The sequence below is a fragment of the Hetaerina americana genome, unplaced genomic scaffold, assembly GCF_022747635.1.
Source record: "Hetaerina americana unplaced genomic scaffold, ioHetAmer1.1.p SCAF_5, whole genome shotgun sequence".
Classification (NCBI taxonomy): domain Eukaryota; kingdom Metazoa; phylum Arthropoda; class Insecta; order Odonata; family Calopterygidae; genus Hetaerina; species Hetaerina americana.
In genome coordinates, this window is record NW_027287095.1 from 87,654,513 (window position 1) to 87,677,372 (window position 22,860).

The following is a 22,860-nucleotide window of genomic DNA, read 5'->3' on the forward strand; positions in this document are numbered from 1 at the left end:
ATTCTGACTTTTTAAATGGACAGATTTTAAGAGTGAATTATTTTTACATTATTTTCATTGCTATTATCTTCTTTAGAGTTCAATTATTGGCAGTCAGACCATGTATCAGAGGGCTAGATGGTTATGTAAATTGTTATCACTGTAAATGCCTTCCCAATTATACTCAAATCTCTACTCAATTATTATCCCTGTAAACCTCACTATGAGTGGTAAATAGTAGGAAATTTCCCAAATTGCATTTTGGTGTGTGTGATTAAGATGCGTCAATTAACTGATGGCTAATTCTTTATTTCAGTGCACGTTGCATAAGAGAAAGGGTTTATTTTCTGAAGAAAAGACTGAGACGAGTCCATTAGCAGTGTCAGAAGACTGTATCCTCGAACCCCAGCCGCCTTTTGTCGAACCACATGAAATCTGGGTGCGATTCCTGGCTGAGCTAGCAGAAACGGCTTGCTACAGCAGCAGCGACAAAGTTGAAATGTTGGCCAATCTGCTCCATTATTCCTTACCTATGGCCGTGGGTACACCTGATGCCCTTTTGAATCGTCATGTTGCTGCCGTTGGTGTGAGATTCAGGTACGTGAAACATTATGTCCTCACTGATAATCTTGTGTGGCTGAACCCTTTTTTTTTACTTATTCTTAGTCTGCTCCGAGTTCATCCTATTGGTATTTCTAGGGTAAGGACATAATCCTTTCTCTGTTAAGATTTCAGTCCATTATTTTATTTAAGAATTCGATTCAATTATTTTAATGTGAGGTGTGATTTAATTCTTTATCAAATAGCATCAAACCATGGATGTTGCTAAAGTACAATTACATGACCTTTACCTGCCAGTATACAAATGTTTTTCAACCACACCCATGGAGTTGAAGGACTAATGCAGTGAATGAACTCTGTCCATAACAGATGAAGATCACTCTAACTTTAGACTCATGATCTTATAATGTAATATCCCTAGATTTTAATAATTGTCAATGCTCTGTGGAAGTTTTGAAATCTTGCTTCACATTATTCCTTGCTTGATATTATGCTCTAATGCTAGCTAATGTTAATTTTTTTCTGCACAAAGTTTTTATATGTATATAACTCTTCAATTTCAGGTGACAAATCTTTTTCGACTTCATTCGATTCACTTTTAAATTGATAGTTGTAAATCTTTGCACACCCTCACTTTGTGTAAATGAAGAGGCTGTAAAATGTGCATTCTCCCATGAAAAAGTCTTCTTTCGGTCTTTTGCAGGCTCTTGGGTTGGGGTTTGTCCCTTCTGCAAGGTGATGCCATACCAAGTTCCTTGGCAAAAAATGTTCTTCGCCAGCGTATTTACTTTGCGTGTCTGGACTACTTCTGTTGTCCCCAGCGATGCCCAACGCAGTCAGGAACTCGTCTCCGTGATCACATCAAGGTCCTGATCCGATTTTGGAAGTTAATGTTTGCTGATAAAAAATATCTTAAGGCTGGAATCCTTGGAGGTCAGTGGACGTGGATTTTGTTGTTTCTTCATCATCATGTGCCGTGTCATGTTCGGTTGGTACACGGCCAGGAAAGCTTATGAATCTCCGGCATCTGCTTAACTTGATATTCAGTCATGACCCCTTGCCTGACTCTTCCTATGCATGGGAGCGAAAGGAAATACACCATACTTGGCTGGGCCTGGCCCTGAATCTACATATACCCCTAAGAGTTGATTACATGCCAATATAGTCTATGCCATCTGTTCCAAAGAGGCTGAAAAATACAGTTAACTCTCAATATTATCCATACTACCTTGATCAAAAAGTTCCCGGAATAACCACCGTGTGGCGCTCCCATCGTTCCGATTTGAGTTCTGTTTTTTTTTGTTAAATTGGTACATCTGTTGTTGATATTCCCTTTAAATCTTAGTGTCATAACTTGACATTTGCAAAAGTTACGGTCGGTTTTCGGTATGTCCATCAGTGCTTCCTGTGATTTTTCCATTACTTCCTCTCGGCTGCTAAAACGCGTTCCCCGTAATGGTTTTTTAACTCGATTGAACAGAAAGAAGTCACAGGGAGCCAAATCAGGTGAATTCGGTGGCTGTTGGATGGTATTTGTTGCATTTTTCGTCAAAAAATTACGAATAATGATAGCACTGTGCGACGGTGCGTTATCATGGTGCAAAATCCACGAGTTTTCTGCCCACATTTCTGGTCTCTTTCGGCGAATTGCTTCACGCAAACGTCTCATAACGCCCAAATAATACTCTTTGTTTACTGTCTGGCCTTCTGGCAAAAATTCATGATGCACTACACCGTTGTAATCCATGAAAACCGTCAGCATTGCCTTCTTTTTTGACTGAAAACGACGTGGTTTTTTTGGTCTCGGCTCATTTGGTGAACGCCATTCACTTGCCTGATGTCTGGATTGCGTGTCGTACTCATAAACCCACGTCTCGTCTCCAGTAATGATCCTTTTGATGAATGTGGGATCGGATTCAGCCTCGCAAATCATGTCTTTTGCGACGTCAACACGGTCTCTTTTTTGCATGAAATTGAGGTCTTTTGGCACCAACTTTGCTGCTACACGACGGAAACCCAAATCATTAACCACAATGTCTTGGGCGGATCCATAGGCAATGTTCAAGTCCTCCGCTATTTCTCTGATGGTTAATTTGCGGTTATTGACCAACCTTTCTTTTACTTTATCAATTTTTTCACCGACTTTCGATGTCGATGGTCTGCCACTGCGTTCATCATCTTCGATTGACTCACGACCACTTCTGAACCGCTCGTGCCACTGGTAAACGACCGTTTTTTTTAGAGAATCGTTGCCGAAACACTTTTCCAACATTTCCAACGTCCGTGCGCCACTAAATCCGTTTTTTACGCAAAATGTAATACAAGTTCGTTGTTGCAAATTTAAATCCATTTCTGAAATTGTAAAAAATCGCCAACACACACAGAGATAGATGTACTCTTGGCTACGTAACTTTTGCAAATGTCAAGTTATGACACTAAGATTTAAAGGGAATATCAACAACAGATGTACCAATTTAACAAAAAAAACAGAACTCAAATCGGAACGATGGGAGCGCCACACGGTGGTTATTCCGGGAACTTTTTGATCAAGGTAGTATGCTAATGGGTGCATGATGACTCACAGATAATCAAAATATTTGAAAAATATGGTCGTGATATATGTGGAGGCAATTTGTATGAAGAAAAATAATTTTTATAAACTAATGAGTGTGACTAGGAAACTAATGAATTATCCTTCAAAACTCCTTGTGATTAATTTGAGCTTTTAAGCAATGCGAAGTGCAATTTTTTCCTATTTTTCAGCCATTTTTAAAAAGGGTGGAATTATAGTTTTACAAGAACTCCTCCGAAAGCTAAACCAATCTCATATCCAGGAAAACAAAAAATAAAGGTGCTTGGCAAAGGACGAATATTAACAAAGGATCATATGGATTCATGTTCACCATTGAAATAATGCAGTGTAGATGGTTAATGACTTATTTGTTGCATCATAAAGCTATTTATTTGCTCTTACCTTAAAGGAGGGAGTCTAATTCTCAGGGCTAAAGAATGCAAGGGAAACAATGGTGGGGAAAGTACAGATAGTACAATAATGTAGAAATTAAAACATTTATTTCAATCAAAACCTTTTGATTTTGTAATCAAATCCAAAACTTATAAGAGAGCCCGAGGTATTTCAAATATGTGTTAAGAAATATATCGTAGTTTCAAAGTATTTGATTCCCTTCATGATTGCAATTTTATCAAAAACGTTTGAAGTGCTGGGAAAAGAAAAATAACATGGATAATGGAGAGTTCACCGTGAGTGAATTAATCAGGTTTGGTGTCCTGGATTGAAAATCACAACATTGGAGATACTTGGCGGCTTGTGATGACTGCAAAGCTCTTGAACTGGAATGTAACTCTATCCTCATCTTATCAAACATTTTTTATTCTCTGTCTTAAGCGATTCTTCAAATCTGAAATATTAGCACCACTCTAATGGTGCAGGCAAGTAGGCTGCAATGTCACCTGGTACATTACTGGTGGTGTTGTCACTGGGGTTCAGGTGCGCCCTTTGCAATCCAAAGGTGAACGGTGCCCCCACTAGAATCATGCGACCATAATCATGTAGTATTCGTGTAGTCCTACATAAACCAAGTATGGTAAGGGCTTATTGTTAGTTTTTAAACTTTTTTGGGGAAATCATTGCAAGGTCTCTGATTTACAGTGTTAGGAGGAGAAATATACTCCTCCCTTTAATTACTAGGTAATGATCATTGAAAAGTAAGGGCAGGGATTATGTTTTAGCACCAAGAAGGAATACTATTCTAGGATTTGAATCAGAATCTGAGAAAGTGAAGAGAATTAAGAAAATAATGTGTAAATATTAAATATACCAAAGAATAAAATAATACTGTGTAAAAATGTCATAACTATTTTTGTCATGTCTTAATTTTATCATTTTTTGTAATAAGTGTAATAATCCTGCATAGATAGTCTTAGCAAAGTGTTTGATTGCAGCCATTCCACGTACTGTTGACTAGTGAATGGACTTGATTGGATTAAACCATGAATTTACATCTAGCAGGCAGAAAAATCTCAATAAAAATAAACATTTTAGTCCAAAAACAAATGGCTTTTTCTGGCCTAGCATCAGAATTACTAGGGCAATGTCGTCTGAGTTCCGTCCTTGGTCCCATTTAAGCCGTAGACCATAAATTCATTCTCTTAAATAGTGATGGTCAAGCTGATAAATAATGATTAACGTTTTTCTATGTTCGGTGTATGATCCACTAATTTTTTCCCAACCACTTTTAAGGATATGGACAAAGGTGAACTAATTGTAACAGAATTTACCATGCAAATCTATGAAAAAAACCATCTTTCATGTGCAGTAAAGCCTTTTTTTGTGTTGGTGTTTCATTGCAAAGGGGACATGTTAATTCAAAAGGCAGAGCATTGGTCTGGTGACTAGAGTGCCTGGGTTAGATTCCTGGACACACCTCGGGGCTCCCTCAACTTAATCCAAACTATGTCATTTTTCGGGTGTCAGTACTTCCTGGGAAACCATAGGCCGCATAGGGAATAAGAAATTGGCCTCCGTTATTACCCTAATGAGGGAATTTCACAGGCCATTGGGCCTAGTACTGGGTGAGCTTAACCCTCATCTATCAAACAGACCTCCGGGTTGATAACTGTGGTTTTTTTATTTCATCACAGACCTTGACCTCTACGGCCCAGCCCCTCCTACCTCATCCTCTCCACTGGGAATCCAGAAAGGGGGAACTCTGCCATCCGGTTCGTGGTCAATTGGTGGGGGTGGAGGGGGCACTGGAATGAATGGTTCCTATGGCAGCCAGGGTGGATCAGGGGGCACGATGAGTGGAGCAGGTGGTGGTATGATGGCCGGTGGGGGAGGTATGAACGAACTGATGCGTGCCCAGACGGTAGGCTCCATGCCTCGACCTGGGGCCAACGCGGGATGGATCAACACGGTACCTTTGTCATACAGTACAAACAACCTATCAAAGAGGTCGGCTCGAACCAAAAGAATTGGCAATGCAGAAGTTTTTGCAAAGTACTACACCAAGAAGAGGAACCTGATTCTAGATTTGCTTGTACGTACCGTTGATTATTCATTCTGTCACAGTTTAATGACAAACTCCATCCATGCTGCATTGAAAAAATGCCTGAGAACATGGGTGGTTCATTAGCATTTTTTCAAGTGGAGATATCTGATTTTTGAGAGGTTCCCTTAATATTAGGGAAGCAAATATTCAATTGTTGATTGATAAGGAGTGAGGAAAATGAAATGGCCTTTAAAAAGTATAAATTCCCAATTTGAATTCATATTTATAAGGTCAATAATAGTTATTTATGAGGTCAATAATAATGGAATACTAAATCACAAAGTTGATATAATAGTTTTGAAATAACTATTTCAAGGGAAAGTAGTTATGCAGTGCCATCATATCTTGCAGTGTGCAGAGGAAATGGAATGTCATGATTATTTAGGAAGTAATAGATTGTTTCTTTTTGTTGGATTTTTCTGATTTATTTGATGCTTCACATCATGATTCTGTGCATGCATTCATAATGGAAAACTTCAAACATTTTAATTAGGGAATTAACTTTTAGCTTAAAAGTTATATATTAGCTAAAGCTCCACGCAAATAAAATGTCCTCTCTGATACTTTTATCTGGAATTTTGAACTGCTGGCCGAGAAAAGAGTGCTATTGAACTCTTAATACTTGCTCTGTGTAATGGAAGTTATTTGAAGATTGTAAAAAGAATATTACAGTGGCCACGTACATTTTTGCCAGGGATAAGATGGTTTAATTTAAATACTTATTGATAAATTATATTCAAGTACTTATTGATTGACTTTTCAATGTCTTTAATTTCGTATGTCATTGTTTGCAAAAGCATTTTTTTTAAACAATGTATCATCAGTTTGCGGACATGTTTCATTAATATTTCCTTTGTGGTTTACTTTGTCAGGCAATTTCTTTTTCAAAATTTGATTCCCTCAATTTAATAGGAAGTTTATCTAATTATTTATTTAATTTGTTTGCACGAAAAGTGAAGAGTCAGGCGTGATGTTGTGGAATCGAGACATAATGAAAACTTCGTTGCAATTTTCCACAGTTAAACTGTGGAAAATTGTAACGAAGTTTTCATTATTAATTTGTTTGATTGAACCTGAATTACTACAAGACCCCTGAAATGAATTAATCTAATTGAAAGGTATTTGTTGAAGGAACATGAACAAAAATAACAGTCAATATTTTACAGATGAAGGCAAAGTTTTGATTTTACGAAATAGCATAGCATATGTATATATAGAACCATTAAATTGAACTTAACCTGCTGCTTTTAATGCAATGAAATATATTATTATCAATACTTGAGTCAAGGTTTGTTAAGTGAAACCTAATCCTATTATTAATCTCATTCTATTTTGTTAAGTTTAAGTTCAGAAGGAATATCTATGCTCTGTGTCACTTCAAATTCATTATGGAACCAGTTCCGGTTCATGCGGGGAATTAGTTAAGTTTTAATTTACCGTGAATGTACTTGTATTTGACATTTTAAACATATTCTGCCACATTATACATTTGCATGTGATTATCCCTCTGCACTTGTACTTTTTTTGCACCACAGAATGATAAATTACAAGGTAGATGTTATTGAAACATCTTCATAAGTTTAAGACATTTACAGGCACATGGCAGTGGATGGCGGAATTATCGAAAGATACAGATACAGTATTGTGTATTGTCGGTCTAATGAGATGAAATCACTTCTGCCATGAAAATCACATTGCTTTGTTGTATAAGATTAAGAGACAGGGAACATTTTAGTCTTACCTTAATCCTTGCACACATACGCAATGATTAACCAATGAAATGTATCACTAAATTATATAATTTTAACAATACATGTTGTGATTAAAAGAACGCACAGACAATGAATTTTTTTGAAAGAATAATATCATTATTTCTGTTTGTTCCACCATTATAATTCCCTTTTGTTGTCATTTTTGTTCAAATTATTTTTTTCCATTTTCATTTCAAAACTTTGATCCAAACCCTCCAATGACCATTATAAAACAGTGGCCTCAGTTTTGTTAAAAAATCCTGGCTGGAGGGATCAGCTTATCAATGATTTGCTGCTAATATGTCTTTTTGAAGGCGTGCTACAATTCTGTAATCATGCATGAAACTTTGATCTATGACCCACTTTAGAACCTTAATTCATTGATGTAGCCATTTAGACTTGATCTTATTTGCAGATTAAGTTCTCATTTGGATTACTATGTCTCCTGTTGACTTGATTGGTTTAATGTGTGTGTGTCCACTCCTGATGTTTTAAATACTCTGCAGGCAGTTGAAATAGGTTTCCTCACGACATGGCACAATCCAACATCTCGCCCAGAACTTCAGATTGAAGGCGAGGGTGACGTCATTGCTTGGCGTTCCAAAGCAAGGAGTGATCGTGCTGGAAGAGACATTGTTGGCTTGGCGTGGGATATTAGTCCTGTTCTGGCTGTTTTCATTCCTGTCAGGTAAGGAGGTGCCACCATCAGTACTGAGGTGTTCACTTAATACATACGCATATATGCTTGGATTTTAAGTAAAATTATAAAAAAAATTAATAAAATAATAATAATGAAAATAATAAATGATAAAAAAGATTAACAAAATGAAAATTACATCATTTGTTATATTCTTCCAAAAATTCATCGACCTATCATTCCTGGCTGATCGATTGTCTGCTTCCATAACTCTCCAACAGAATGCATATGTGGACTTCCATCTCCAGCCACTTGTCCACTCCCTGTCGTCATGCCTAAAAGACACCATTTCCTAGAAAAACTAATTTTCTGAATTTGTTTCTCCAGAATGCATGCAAAATTATGTCCAGTATTGACGTGACCTCCCTCTACATATATATCCCTCCCTACATAGTACATCGATCCCTCATGAAGAAGGTCTCACCTACCTCCAGCATTTCCATTCCAAACAGCTGACTTCACAAGTCCCTAGCACAAATTTCCTTTAACAACTTACCAAATTGATTCCTGCGTATAATTCTTTCAAGTTCAACAATAGTCACTACATCCAGTCCTTCGTATGCCAATCTCTACCTTGACCTCGTAAGACAAAATTTTCTCTATAACTGCATCCTTAAATCCTTACTTTGGCTCAGATACACTGTCAATATTTTTCTCATTTGGCAACATAGCCTGGGGTCCCTTAGAGCTTTCATCTCTTCCCTCAATACAACATCCTCTTTTTCATCACATCCACTCTTTGCTCTACTCAATTCATATTTTCACATCTCCAAATCCCCATCCTCAATAATAAATTCCACAGCTCAGTCCATATCACACCCACAAACAAGCAACTTCAATAGCTGTCATCCTCTCCACACTAAACAGCCAATCCCACACACACTTTTTATCCAAGGCCACTGCATCTGCAACAACCCTGATTCCCTGAATAAATTCCTGTTCAGACATCATGCCTTTCTCATCCAAGGTGATTATCCATTCTCCTACGACTATTCTGGATCACAACTTTTACAAAAATACCACCTGGGAAGAAACCATATTCCTCACTACCAGCTGTATAAGCTTAAATCTGCTGTTTTTTTAGCCAGAAAACATGTTTTTTTCTTAGAAAGTGGTAAAATTATTTTTTCAAAATTTTTTCCCTGGCAATTCACATATTTTTCCCATCTTTCGGGCAATTTGCTGATACCACGCCAAAAAAATTCCTTCTCTTTTGTTGCAAGCCATTCGTCAAGCCATTTTCAGACGTCTGCGTAAGTACGGAAGCGCTACTTAGCGAGCGTACGGCCCATTGACGAAAACAGGTGGTAGTTCGAAGGAGCCAAGTCTGGGAAATAAGTGGCATGGGGTAGCACCTCCCAGTTGAGTGTTTTCAAATAGTTATGGACCATGATTGATCTATGGCATGGTGTGTTGTCATGGAGGAAAATCAGCTTCTCATGATTTTTTGCATTTAGATTTAGCATGTGTTTTGACATCACCCCATTTGCCTATCGTTCAATTCATGAGGCCCCCATTTTCCAAACTTTTGAACCTTTCCCATGGCACGTAGGCACGTGGAAATGGCTGGTTGAGTAACGTCCAATTGCTCGGCAAGCATTTTTTGCAATTGCGTATCATCTTCGCTCAAAAGAGCAAAAGAGGTCCTCAACCTTCCTAGGCTGACTTTCACCCTCCTTATTGCTCAGGTCAAAATGGCCATCTTTAAACCGATAAAACCAATCTCTTCACATTGTTTCCGATAAAGCACTTTCACCATGGGCCTCAACAAGCATTCAAAACAATTCGGCTGCAGATGTCTTCATATTAAAGCAGAAAAGCAGAGCTTCCCACATATGCTCTTTTTTAGGCAGGAAACTTGACATCATTACCACACAAAAAAGTTGGTTTGTCGTATAAAATTGCTGATGATGTGCACCAATTATTTTGTTTATATATATCAATTTCATAAAACAAAAGAATGACATGTCCATAGTAACTTAATAGCTTACTATCATCATCGGTGAGAAAACAGTGGATTTAAACATATGCATTATAAAGTATGGGTTTTTAATACATTTTATTTCTTTTTCAGGTTAAAAAACACAGAGCAAATTGTGAAAGAAGTCTCCCGACTAATTCAACTCAACCCATTGGCAGTGTCCCATGTTTCAGATGCCCTGCAGTACTTTGTTAAGATTGATACCATCCTTCGTGATGCTCATGAGGTAAATGGAGGAGTTTTCATTAAAGGATGGGGGGGGGGGGTCGTAATGCATCCGACTGCCTGCAGAGAAAGTATGTCTAAATTATGCATCACTTTCTCCTGTGTTTTAAAATTCGAGTGATATATTTATTGTATTCACATTAGAGACATCAGTTTGTGTAAGCCGTGAGAGTAAAACAACGTTGCAAGATTGAAATTGTAAGTAGTTTCTGAAAGAATCGGAAAAGTGATTTCGGTGAATAGACTTAGATGAAACAAACATCTTTCATGTTACAGTGTGTATGAATATATTTGACCTTAGTTGTAATGGGATTTTAACGAGTATTTCCCTCTCAACCATGCTGAGACTAGATACAGTGCATAATAAGGATTTTGGGGAAGAGGCATGTGTTCCCTTTCACATGGCTTCCATTGATGCTTTAGTAAATATGCGGGTGATTTCATTTTAAACAAATCTTTATTGTAATCATTCTGTTTTTGGTTGCCAGTGTTGAGTTGTAGAATAAATCCAGGGGTTTCAATGTCCCTGACTGCAGACAGTCGGAATACGAGAAACAGGGTTTTCAGATGATGGTCATAGTTCTGTTTAATTTCTTCATGTTCCGTGGAGCCTCATGGAGGTAATGGACAGGTGCCTTGGAAGGAATGGAGGGAGGAAGGAAGTATATGGAATTAAAGAACAGATTTTATAATGTCAGGTTGTGTTTTGTTAGACAAAGTTAAGTGTTGTTCAGTCTTTGTCCGTCAAAAATCTACCTTTAACAGTAGTCTAACACTGTTTTACTTAAAAGCTATAACAAAAGGATCATTTATTTGGGTATCCATGATTTTACTCCAGGAAACAATGTTGTTCACTTGTGCACTTCTTGGCGAATGACCTTAATAAATCACGTCTCGATGCAATACCTTTCAGCTGGTGCACATGCTGACCTGGGCCCGTGTTTCTCCTGTGCGTGCTCTGTCGTACTTCTCGAGGCAATTTCCACCTCATCCAATAACTGCTCAGTATGCTGTCAGGGTGCTTGAAAGCTACCCTGCCGATGCTGTCCTGTTTTACATTCCACAGTTGGTGCAAGCAGTTCGCCACGACACGGTATGTAACTTTCTTCCCATTGGGTATGGTGTATTTTTTCATCTTGACCATAATGAATAAAATTATTCATGACTAAAATAAAAACCAATTTGTATATTGTGTAAGTTGCAACTTCACCTTTTGATTGGCTATAATAGGCCATCGTTGGGGAAAAACACTCTAATTTTGTGTCTACCTTCTATTCATGTGAAATGAAATGTGCCCTAATGCAATTTACAGGCAAAATTTTGAGTTAAATGTATGTACCCACATAATTGTATCATTAATTGGCCTACCAACCTTTCTGTTTTGACAGCAGTGCCAGGATTTTCAGAACTATTAAAATGAAAGATAAATAATCGAAACTCTATTTTAATATTTTTTTTCATTAATGTGGGTTATGTAAATTTAGCAAAAGACATTGTTTCAATGAGGCCTAATGCTTCAACAATTGAGTGTGTTAAAAAGATCTACCATAAAAAGGTTACCTTATATACTGTAGTTCGATTTATATATAGGCTCACACTCCAAATTTTACTTGAAATTTCCTTTTCTTAAATATGTAATTAATAAGTCAACACTAGTTTTTTCCCTTAATTATTGGATACTGCAAAGTTGACTTCAGTGAAATAATTATATTTATAACTTATGAATTTCTGTTGATTGCATGCTCTCAAGCAACTTGGACTAAAAGAAGTATAATAATGATAATGGTAGCTATCAAGTAGTAATAATACATGGTGCCTTCCAAAGGTAATGCAATTGAATTTCCCGTGCCGCTCCTGTTAGCAGGAGTGGAATCAAATTACTTGGGAGTTGGTGGGGGAATGCTAAGCTTTGCCGCAAAACCGGTCTCAGTGCTCTCCAAGCTGTAGAAGCAGCAGGATGTCAGTTATTGTAGACCTCTGCGTGCCGACCGTGTCACGAGAGATAAACCGAGCAGAAAGGAGTGGCCCATAAGATTTTTGTTCCTCAAGGACAGACAGTTAACCCTGCCTACTACATGGATGTGCTGGAAATACTCTGAAAAAGGGTCATCAGGACGGCAAACGACATTTCTGCTACCTGGCAACCCCATCGTGACAATGCACCTTGCCACAATGCGCTATGAGTCCGTGAATTCCTGGCCAAACACCAGGTGCCAACACTGCCCCTTCCCCTTAATAGCCCTGATGCCCCAGCAGGCTTCTTTCTGTTCCCTTGGATTAAGGCAACCCTGAAAGGAACCCGCTCTTCGTCCCTATAAAATATCCAATCAGCCGTGACGAAGACCTTGCAAGAGATCTCCAAAGACGCCTTCCAGGGCGCGTGCCGGTCATGGCAGAGTCGCTGGGAAAAATGTGTAGAGGCCCAAGGACAGTACTTTGAAGAATTTGAAGTGTTTGTGCAAATCTGTTCAAAAAATTACTTTAAAAAATAATTGCCATACTTTCAGAATGCACCTTGTATTTATTTCGATTATTTAAATGTATTGACAGCAATGAGGATGATCATTGATTGTGAGTATTTGAATGAGCTCAAATTTAAATTTATATCAGTTTCATGATTTGTTGTGATTTTTTTATGAAGAAATAATTATGATATGCATTACAAATCCAATATACTCTAAGTTATTATATAGTGATTAGCTATCACTCTTAATTTATTTTTAGTAATGGCGCAGCTAAGTAAATTTGTTTTTGTTTTTTTCATATGTTTCAGATGGGTTACGCTACAGAATTCATCAAGAATGTAGCCAAGAAATCGCAGGTAGTCGCCCATCAGCTTATTTGGAACATGCAGACCAATAAGTACCGAGATGAAGAAGGACATCAGCCAGATCCAGATTTGTTTGACACCCTGGATGCATTGTCAAATTCCATTATCAGTTCCCTTTCGGGACCAGCTAAGCTATTTTATGAGAGAGAATTCGACTTCTTCAAAAGGATAACAAATATTTCAGGTGAAATCCGGCCATATCCTAAAGGTAAGATAATTAATCTTTTGTAAATACGTGGATCGTTTAATAAGTCCTCGGAAAAAAAATACAAAAACAAATCATTTTAGATGGATCTTTTTTTATTGTTGGACATAATCTCCCATTAGCTTGATATACCTTTCCCAGCATTTCTCCAACTTTTTTAAGCCGTCCTAAAAATAGGATTTTGGAAGGTCCTCAAAATAGTCACCTGGGTTAGCAATGACCTCCTTGTTTGATGTGAATTGTGCGCTGCCAAGCCATTTTTCAAGTTTGGAAGTTAAAAAAAAGTCACAGGGGGTCATCTCTGGTGGATGTGGTGCATGTTGTATTGGAACTTCTATTCCATAATTTTCAGCATTGAAACTGCACCCACGTATTTTCTTAATGGAAAAGAATTTTTTCTTTGCTCAATTGGTGAAATAATAATGCGTAATACTCTCCTTTTTTTTTGTCCATTTTTATTTATTTTGTATTAGTCCGAAAACAGCACTTTGACCTTTACTTCGGACTTTGAACTTCCATATAACCATTTGAAAATTACATACACCCAAGCCCTAGGTGGAGGAAAAACCACCTAGGAAGGAATCAAACCCACGACCTAGGGGTTGGCAGACGAGGACGTTACCCTGCCGCCACCAGGGCCGGCCAAGTAATTTTATTAGTAATCAATGTAGATGATTCCGTGTGCATCCCAAAAAACCATGGCCATCCCTTCATCGGCTAATTTCATAGTCTTCACCTTCTTCGTAGTTGGAACACCTTTAGGAACCCACTGTTTTTATCATACCTTTGTCTCTGGAGTGTAGTCATGTTTCCTTGTGTCATATATATCGATGCAGAAACTCATCAGAATTGTGACAGCAACTTAACCAGCCTCCGAATTGACCACTTTGGTTGTTTTTATTCTCCACTGGGAGTAAGTGTGGCACCTATCTGGCTGACTTTAATTTTCAGTCAGTTTTTCGTGCAAAATGGGAAACACCTTATGTGTACCTTGTGATATGCCATTGGCCTCAACTATTTATCAAACTTTGATTCGTTGATCAATTCAAACCATATTGTGGATTTTGTCAATCATTTCGGAGGAATCATTTCCACTAGACTTCCTGAATGGTGTTCATCATTTCTAAATTTATGACTTATTTACCTGATTATAAACCATTGCAAACAGAGGAGCAGATGATGTGCCATGAACTTTATCCAATTCGGCTTTGATCTCTTTTGGTATTATGCCTATTGAATGGCATTTAATATGAAAGAGTTTATCACTGCGTGAAACTCATTATTTTCCATTTTTCTAAATAAACAAAATTTGTTTCTTCAACTGACTATGGAAACGAAACCACGCGATGGATAAAGGTGAAACTTTAATGGCAGTGTGGTGAGAGATGAAGCTTACTAAAAGCAAACCTGATTCTGCATTACAAGCACCATCTCTTGAATTTTCTGAGGCATTATCAAACGATCTACATACATGTATGGTGCCTAAAACAATACTTTCGCCATTCCATTTAATGAGTATATATTTAAAAGGGGTATGTTCCCTGCCCAAGTTTTTCACTTGTCGCAGGATGAGATGGATGAAAGAGAAGTCAAGTTATTATTCATTTGGCTCTCAAAGACTTGGTTCCTTTTAACTAATGCAGTAGCTAAATATACAGTGCCTATTTTGATATCCAAATATATTTTGTGTGAAAAAATCATCTCAAACCATAGTCACTTGTGATATCTAATCCTTGATCGCTATTGTGAGCGAGGATGGTCGTGAAATAAGGCGATGATCAAGGATTTTTGTATAAATGGTCGAGGATAAAGTTGTAGCAGGGGTGAAAGCACATTCAGCACTTGTGCTCTTGCGTGACAGATGCCAGTTATCTCTGGAGAACTGTTGGAGAAGCTGAAGTCGTGATGAGCAATGCAAGCCCTATGATTTATTATTGTTGGTATCATCCGCTTCATCTGATTCTTAAAGATTATTCAAGGCAATTGAGTTTTAGGGTACTGGTTTGAAAACCTCGCTTGCTAAAAAAATCTGTTGTCTTCTTTGCCTTATTGGTACAAGATAGAACAAGCTTCTGCATGTGCTTGGCAAAGTGGCACACAAGGAAACTAACAGCATCTAATTTTAATGGAATTAATGAATTTCAGAAATGATACTTGAAGAAACAATTGAAGGGTAGAGTTTAGTTTCAGCTGGCTATTAAATTGTAACTTTCTGATATTATTTAAACCACATTACTGTGTAGTGAAAAGTATAAAACTTACCTCCACAAAAAGTGTTTTTTGTGTGTGTATACTACCTGATTGGGTTTAAAAATGAGTGAGTTTCATTGTTTTCTGCTACCGCAATGGAAAATGATATCTCATGATACTTAAAAGAAACCAATTTTCACCTAAATTGAATCGATACCCGCAGATATGATAAAACTATTCGTATTGCAATGAAATTTGAAGTTGAAATGTGCAAAGTCTAACTCGTCGAGATGTGATTTCGCAAGGTTTTGCCTGATATCATTGAATTTGTGTAAATCATTGATGAGGTGATAGATGGCACTCAACTGATTGTGGTGTTGCATTTGCAAGGGGAACAAAATTAGGTACACGCTAAATGCAATTTCTTCCTTCATTTTTATAGGTCCGGAAAGGAAGCGTGCGTGCTTGGAGGCATTGTGTCGAATTCAAGTCCAAACAGGGTGCTATCTCCCATCAAATCCTGAGGCAATGGTGATAAATATCGACTACGAGAGTGGAACACCGATGCAGAGGTTAGAGAATACCTTGAAGGCATAAGATTGTTTGATGGAAAAATCAGTGAGGCAGTCATTTGAATTCCTTTTCCCCCTTCCACAGTGCAGCCAAAGCTCCATTCCTGGCTCGGTTTATAGTGCGACGCATGGGAATCAAAGAACTTGAGCAGACCGCAATGTTGGCATCACAGCAGACTCCAGGAAATCCACTTGTCATGGAGACAAATCCAGAGAGAGATTCCATACAAGCTGCTATTTTTAAGGTATCTATAGTTTTAAATTTTGCTCTTGGTTATTAGGTGCACATAACTGAAATAACTCTTTAATACTCTGATTTATTTGAAAAATTTGTTTAATTTGAAATATTGTACTCTTTCTTAGGTTGGAGATGATGTGAGACAGGATATGCTGGCATTGCAAGTGATTGCCATCTTCAAAAATATTTTTCAGCAAGTTGGCCTGGATTTGTTCTTATTTCCGTATAGGGTAGTCGCAACATCTCCAGGGGTAAGTGGCTGCCTTTCATACACAATCTTTTTTTAATTAACTTTGGTGCCATTGACTTTAAAACTTCTGAGATCAATACTCATCTAACCTGAACAGTTCTGGCTTAACTTCATGTGCTAAGTCAGTTATAGTTTTGAGTTCAGGTCATGTCTTGAAATGCTGTTCTGAGGTGTCAGGATAACCGACTCTACAGAAAGTAAAAGTATTGGACAGCTTCACTCATGGGAAATCCTACCTCCTGGCTGTTTAATTCCAAGTCTATGAGGCTGTTTCATTTGGGAATGATCATCTATGCACGAGGCCCTGGTTGAATATTGAGGAATACTTGTGAATAAATAATATGAAAACATTGCATCACCATTATATGGAGGAAAACCCAATTTCCTGAGAATTTTAGCATTACAGTCCATCAGATAAGCTTGGTGTGCTATTCAAGGGAAGTGATTTTGTTGAATCTACCTGAATGATAATTTTTTTAGAGGGAATTAAGAAATAACACTTTATAAAAACTTTGAAAAGGTATAAAATTTAAATGCAGAAATTTATCTGGGTAAAAATCGCTCGCTTTGACACTAACTTGAACCTGAATCCCTTAATATCCCGCAGAGTGATTTGACCATATAGGCTTCATTAGATGAATTTTTCTCAGGTCTTCCACTGGGTCAGGGGTTCCATGTTGGCCGACATTTCGTTCTTAGAGCAGATGAGGATGTTGCACGAATTGAGCATCGAAACGTCAGCCAACATGGAACCCCTGACCCTGTGGAAGATCCGAGAAAACTTCATCAAGCAGATATGCCCAGAGAGCACCAGATCAAGCTTCATTTGCATTGTGCCACAGTCCATGGCATTGAAGCCTACTTTACATGGAAAAGTATTTTCCTTTGATAAAATCAGAAAACTGCAATTGTCTGTGGCATTTTATGTGCAGTAATGTGTATTCACATCTTGATCCTTTAAAAACATCCCGAGAAACTCTCATTGTTAGGGAACATGTAGGTAGCTTAATTGGTGTTAGCACTTAACAGGAGTTCCAAGTGGCTATGGGTTCAAGTCTCGATCAAAGCTAATGCTGTTTACGCTGCCAAATTTTGGCAATTCGTTGCTTATCAGGTGGTGACTACTGTAAAGTAACTGTTGCAGTATCTGTCATAATTCTTTAAAAGAATTAGATTTATTGCATCAAGAGAGGGGGTTTCTAGAGTCATTAAAAGTCATCATTTATGATTGCAAATTGTGAATCCTCTCCTGTTTTATCCAACAAATTCTCCGATAACCCTGTGTCATAGTTTTACATTTTCCCTGAACCTAAGCTGTTCATTTCGATTCACGCAGGGTTTTTATTTGGAGTAAAAATTAGGAGTCTTACATATATGTTATAATAAATGTGTTGGTGTTATAATACTTTCAGAAATAATTTATTTTCATAGATTTTCTTTATTGTAACAGCTTTGGTATAGATCTGATCTCATATGTTAGACTAAGCATGGATAAAATAAAGTTAACATGAAGGATACATGAAGGATAAGTTCAGTAATTATCCTTTTACATTCTCAGGGACATGCATCATGAAAGTTAATTAATCATTTTGTGAACAATAGAGTTGATTTGTACATCGCTCAAGTGTTTTTTTAATGCTCCTCTCTCTATTTAAAATAGTGTGGTGTAATTGAATGTGTGCCAAATGCAAAATCCCGTGATCAACTTGGCCGACAAACTGACTTTGGAATGTATGAATACTTCATCAAAAAATATGGCGATGAAACCACAAAAGAATTTCAGGTAAGGTTTATGATTTTTCTTCTCAATCTCAACTTGCCTCAAAGGATCGCCATTTCACTTTTAAAATTTTTTAATAATATAATATAATTTAATTAATGTTATTTCAATGTAAATTGATAGTACCTTTTATTTACTTTTCAGAATGCTCGTCGTAATTTCATCAAATCCATGGCTGCATACAGTGTGGTAGGTTTTCTGCTGCAGATTAAAGATCGCCACAATGGAAATATTATGCTGGATACTGAGGGAAATATTATTCACATAGGTAATAATCAAATTTCTCATTTTCCTGGATTATTTTTGGTGCATGATATGCCATGCCATTGGAACGATGGCCATTCTAGAAAACTGGATGGCTGAAAAAGCAAATATTTCATTCAAATGCCAATAGGGAAAGACCCTCATTTGTTTGAGTGCAGTCAATCAACTCTTGGATGTTCATTTGCTGTCATTATTCTACCGTTTCCCGTCCCTCTTCATAGAATCAAGTTCTTTGAGAGGTCGCTGGTGCCTTAAAGTTTTGTTTACCCTTATAGTACTAGTTGGTTGCTTTGATTCACTCCTGGAAGTGGTTATAAGATTAGGAAATAAAAAATATTGGTTAGAATTTTGGATATGATATGAGGATTTAAAAAAAAGTTTAATGGCCCAGCAGCTGTATTTAAAAAAGTGAAAAACCTCCCTTGTGAGAGAAGTGCATTATTTTTTGGTTAATTGAAATCTTTGATCTATACGTACACATTTGTTAAAAAGGTAGTTGAACTTAACAGTGAAGATTGTTTTAAGTGAGTTATGTTTTAAACTAACCAAACATGGTGCAGCCAATCTTATTATTTCAAATCAAATTAAATGTTACAGTGCATAGTACAGAGTTCATTGTCATTGGATATATGGTGCAAAAGCTATTCAATAGTGTGTGTATTCATATAACAAAAACCATAAACAGAGTAACCAACCCGAAAGTCAGTTTGGTAGGTGATGGTAGAGGTCACCCAGTACTAAGCCCAACGGCATGTGAAATTCACACATCAGAATAGGGGGGGCCAGTGCCTTTCCCTGTGCTGGCTAATTCACATAATATATTGGGAAAAAATTTAATTTTGTTGTGTTATTAGCCTTTTTTCGTAGCATACATGTGGTTCAGTGTTGTTTCATTTCTTTGGCTTTAGTGTTGTGGGACCGGGATAGTTAGTTGGCTAATGCACTTGCTTCCCACCCAGAGGCCCGGGGTTCCAATCCCGGAGGCGACAAATATTTTTCAGTTCTATCCCAATCCCTGTTTGAGGTGCTTTGTGGAGAGCACCTTAAGTGAGTACGTCCGTCCGTCAGATGGGACATTCAGCTGCGGACCCCTTGGTACCTTTTGTTAAGAGAAGGCTAATTCCGACGTTGGGTTTCTCTCCACCCTTCATCCTTCCCTGTCCATCCCTAATGGCAAAAATGATCCCAGCTGTAGGTCGCCTCCCCTAAAAAATAGTACTTAAGTGTCGTGTCAGTAGCGGTCTTTGGATTTTGAAACTTGTACCACATGTAAAGTGCATTATGGCATAAAGAACTTATGTACCAACATCAATTGGTTTCTTCATCTGTGTGATTTTTAAATTTCTGGGGATGAGAATAGTTAAGTGGCTATTGTGGCTTCCCTCTCTAAGGACCTGGGTTCAAATCCTTGAGGATTTCTCAGTGGTATCCATTCCGTACTTGGAGTGCCTCTTGAGTAGAGGTTGCTTCAATTGGTGTATGCTGTCCATTGGATAGGATGTTATATTGCAGACACCTTGGTGCCTTTTGTCGAAGAGTAAACTAATAATGATTCTGGGTTTCTATCCACCCTTTCCCCACCCCCTCCTAAATATCCTAATGCTACCAAATCACACATATATCCTTATAATGCAGGTGACCTTTGTTGTTGGTCATCTCCCCTGATAACCACTTTAATTGTCCATCAAATTCAGAACTTCCAACTCTTTCCCTCTCTTGCTAACTTTTATGTTTCGTACCCATTCCGAAAAATACTCCATCAAAACAATAGCCTTTACTTGGAGAATTTTCTGTGAGATGTTTTCTTTCTCGGATACAATTCCATGTTGCTCTAAATCATCCTGCACCTTTAAGTGTGGAGAAAATGGAAAAATGTTTTATCTCTTGTTTTAAATCAGTCTAAATGTATTGTTTATTTATTTTAATCTCAACTTTTCAGATTTTGGCTTCATGTTTGAAAGTTCACCAGGAGGAAACTTAGGATTTGAGCCTCACATAAAATTAACTGATGAAATGGTGATGGTGATGGGGGGCAAAATGGAGGCGGACCCCTTCAAGTGGTACACAGAGCTCTGCATTCAGGCTTATCTTGCGGTTAGGTATGTATTTAATATGGCACATTGATCCTCACGTGATTCCATTTGATGAAAAAACCTCAGTTTTGTAAGATATTTTGGGATGAATCATCTGTGATCTCATACTTATGTGTACTCACCGATTTATCCACAGGCCCTACCATGAAGCAATAATTTCACTTGTGTCCTTGATGCTGGACACTGGCCTGCCCTGTTTCCGCGGGCAAACCATCAAGCTCCTACAAGCACGATTCTCACCCAACACAAACGAAAAGGAAGCAGCTGCATTCATGATGTCTATTATTAGGCAATCCTTCTTAAATTTCCGTACCCGAACGTATGATATGATACAGTATTATCAAAATCAAATACCTTATTAATTCTCTCATGCATACAAGAGAGATGTTGATGATTTGAATCCCAAAGTGATTGCTTTATTTTTCATACACTATAGTCAATCAGCAACGTTTTGCTAATAATGAAGTCACTATGAAGCTTTATCAATTGTATTCTTTTCTTTAAGTATTTCATATTTTTTTGCATGTTGGCCACCCACATATGATTCAAATTTAGTCGCTCTTAATTATTTTAAAAGATGCTCATCATTTTCAATTTTACGAAATGTGCTAGAACAGTTGAAATGGTGAACTGTTTTCACCAATTTAAAGATTTGTAAAAGTGTAAAAAGCAAATTGTAGTCATTGTATATTATACAGTGTACATAAAAGGAACTTAGTAATCTAAAGAATGAAAGGAATTAAAAGAGCGAATGTTAAGGTGAGTTTTGTTTATATGTGTTTAGAAATGAAATCTCTCGAACATGTATAACATTCCATAATTTAAGTTTTTAAATCAAAAGCAGGAAGTGTTTTCTTCCACTTGTGCCTATTCCTCTTTGTTTTCATTCTCCTCATGTAAGATAAGCAAAATTTCCGTTCAGAGTACGTGTGGTGTTTTTCTTTGTTTGTATTAATACCAATTGTATGTTTGTTAATTTAGGGTGTCTCGGTAGTTATTCTGCCCTTGTAAATGATCAGGTAATGCTTTTTGGTGAAACTCCTCCAATACATCATAAGGAACTAAAACAACATTTTGGATAAGACTATAATATAATTGAAGAATATCCATGTATGTTGTTTATGGTATTGTGGTAATTATGTGATGAATACCTACTTGAATAAATTTCAGAAGTACTCCAGCAAATTAGTTTTTAAGAAATATGCTCTAAAGAAATTCTTATTTGGAAGTGACTCTTGATAATCTGGATTTGATTGACTTTTCCCTCGTGAGTTAGCTGCAGCATTAAATTTATTTTATGTCTAAGCAGTGTGCTTGCAGGTACACATTCATTATATGGATGGTCTAAAACAAAACAAATGGTCTAAAGAAAATGTTTCCAGTGCCATGTGTATTTCATTTTCAAACAAAGATAAATATTTAGTTTTGCAATGCCATTTCACTGAGAGTTGTACTGAGCCATGGATGTCGGCATTAATGACTCTCCAATGAGATACCATTAAAATTTTTCATTTCTTGGTGGTGCAAAACATTTGTTGAGTGTGTTTTTTTGAGTGCTAGATATTTGATTTCAGTTATTTCTATAATGATGTTAAGGCTGAAAATGTCACCTACCTCTGAGGAAGATTTTTAATAATCAAATTCTGAATAACTTCATTGAGCACCAAGCATAGCACGTAGACTTCTTTTGTACATATACGAGGTGGGTACTTAGGTATTTAATGAATTTTGGTGCATTTTTTGTTAGATAAATAGGTGATGACACTCTGGAAACTTGCTGACCTGATTTTTCCTTGTAAAATAACATTTTTGCATGTGATATTTTGTGAGGTTTTGGCAATGTATATACTATTTATATTTAATATTAACCAAAGGAATGGGTGTGGTATTCATCACTAAGCTTTTTCAAATGGTAGCAATAATTTTTATCACAGGCATATCTAAGGTCATTGAATATTTATCATTTTCCATGATGTAAAGTATTTTCCCAAAAATAATTGTATATTTTGTATAAAATTTCTTTTTAAAAAAATGAAGTATTTTATTTTTTCTGTGTAATGTACTTTAGAGTATGTGTTAGGCATATTAATTCTATTGTTGTTGTATTGTTTTAACTATTTTAATGTATGTGTTGATTGTACTTGTTGAATACTGCAAAGGAATATTACATGT

The 22,860-nt window shown here is 37.0% G+C and overlaps 1 protein-coding gene across 1 annotated transcript in view; it reads left to right on the forward strand.

The window, feature by feature from the left end:
* Pi4KIIIalpha (phosphatidylinositol 4-kinase III alpha) overlaps nt 1-22,846 on the forward strand; it is a 76,806-nt gene extending 53,960 nt beyond the window's left edge. The window contains exons 22-35 of the mRNA XM_071593040.1: nt 296-576; nt 1,244-1,473; nt 5,203-5,600; nt 7,870-8,051; nt 10,135-10,267; nt 11,180-11,359; nt 13,040-13,304; nt 15,934-16,063; nt 16,149-16,308; nt 16,427-16,552; nt 18,212-18,334; nt 18,476-18,599; nt 20,535-20,694; nt 20,825-22,846. Coding sequence (XP_071449141.1) covers nt 296-576; nt 1,244-1,473; nt 5,203-5,600; nt 7,870-8,051; nt 10,135-10,267; nt 11,180-11,359; nt 13,040-13,304; nt 15,934-16,063; nt 16,149-16,308; nt 16,427-16,552; nt 18,212-18,334; nt 18,476-18,599; nt 20,535-20,694; nt 20,825-21,050 — 2,718 coding nt within the window. The 3' untranslated portion in view covers nt 21,051-22,846. The remainder of the gene's footprint in view (nt 1-295; nt 577-1,243; nt 1,474-5,202; nt 5,601-7,869; nt 8,052-10,134; nt 10,268-11,179; nt 11,360-13,039; nt 13,305-15,933; nt 16,064-16,148; nt 16,309-16,426; nt 16,553-18,211; nt 18,335-18,475; nt 18,600-20,534; nt 20,695-20,824) is intronic.
* The last annotated feature ends 14 nt before the right edge of the window (nt 22,847-22,860 follow it).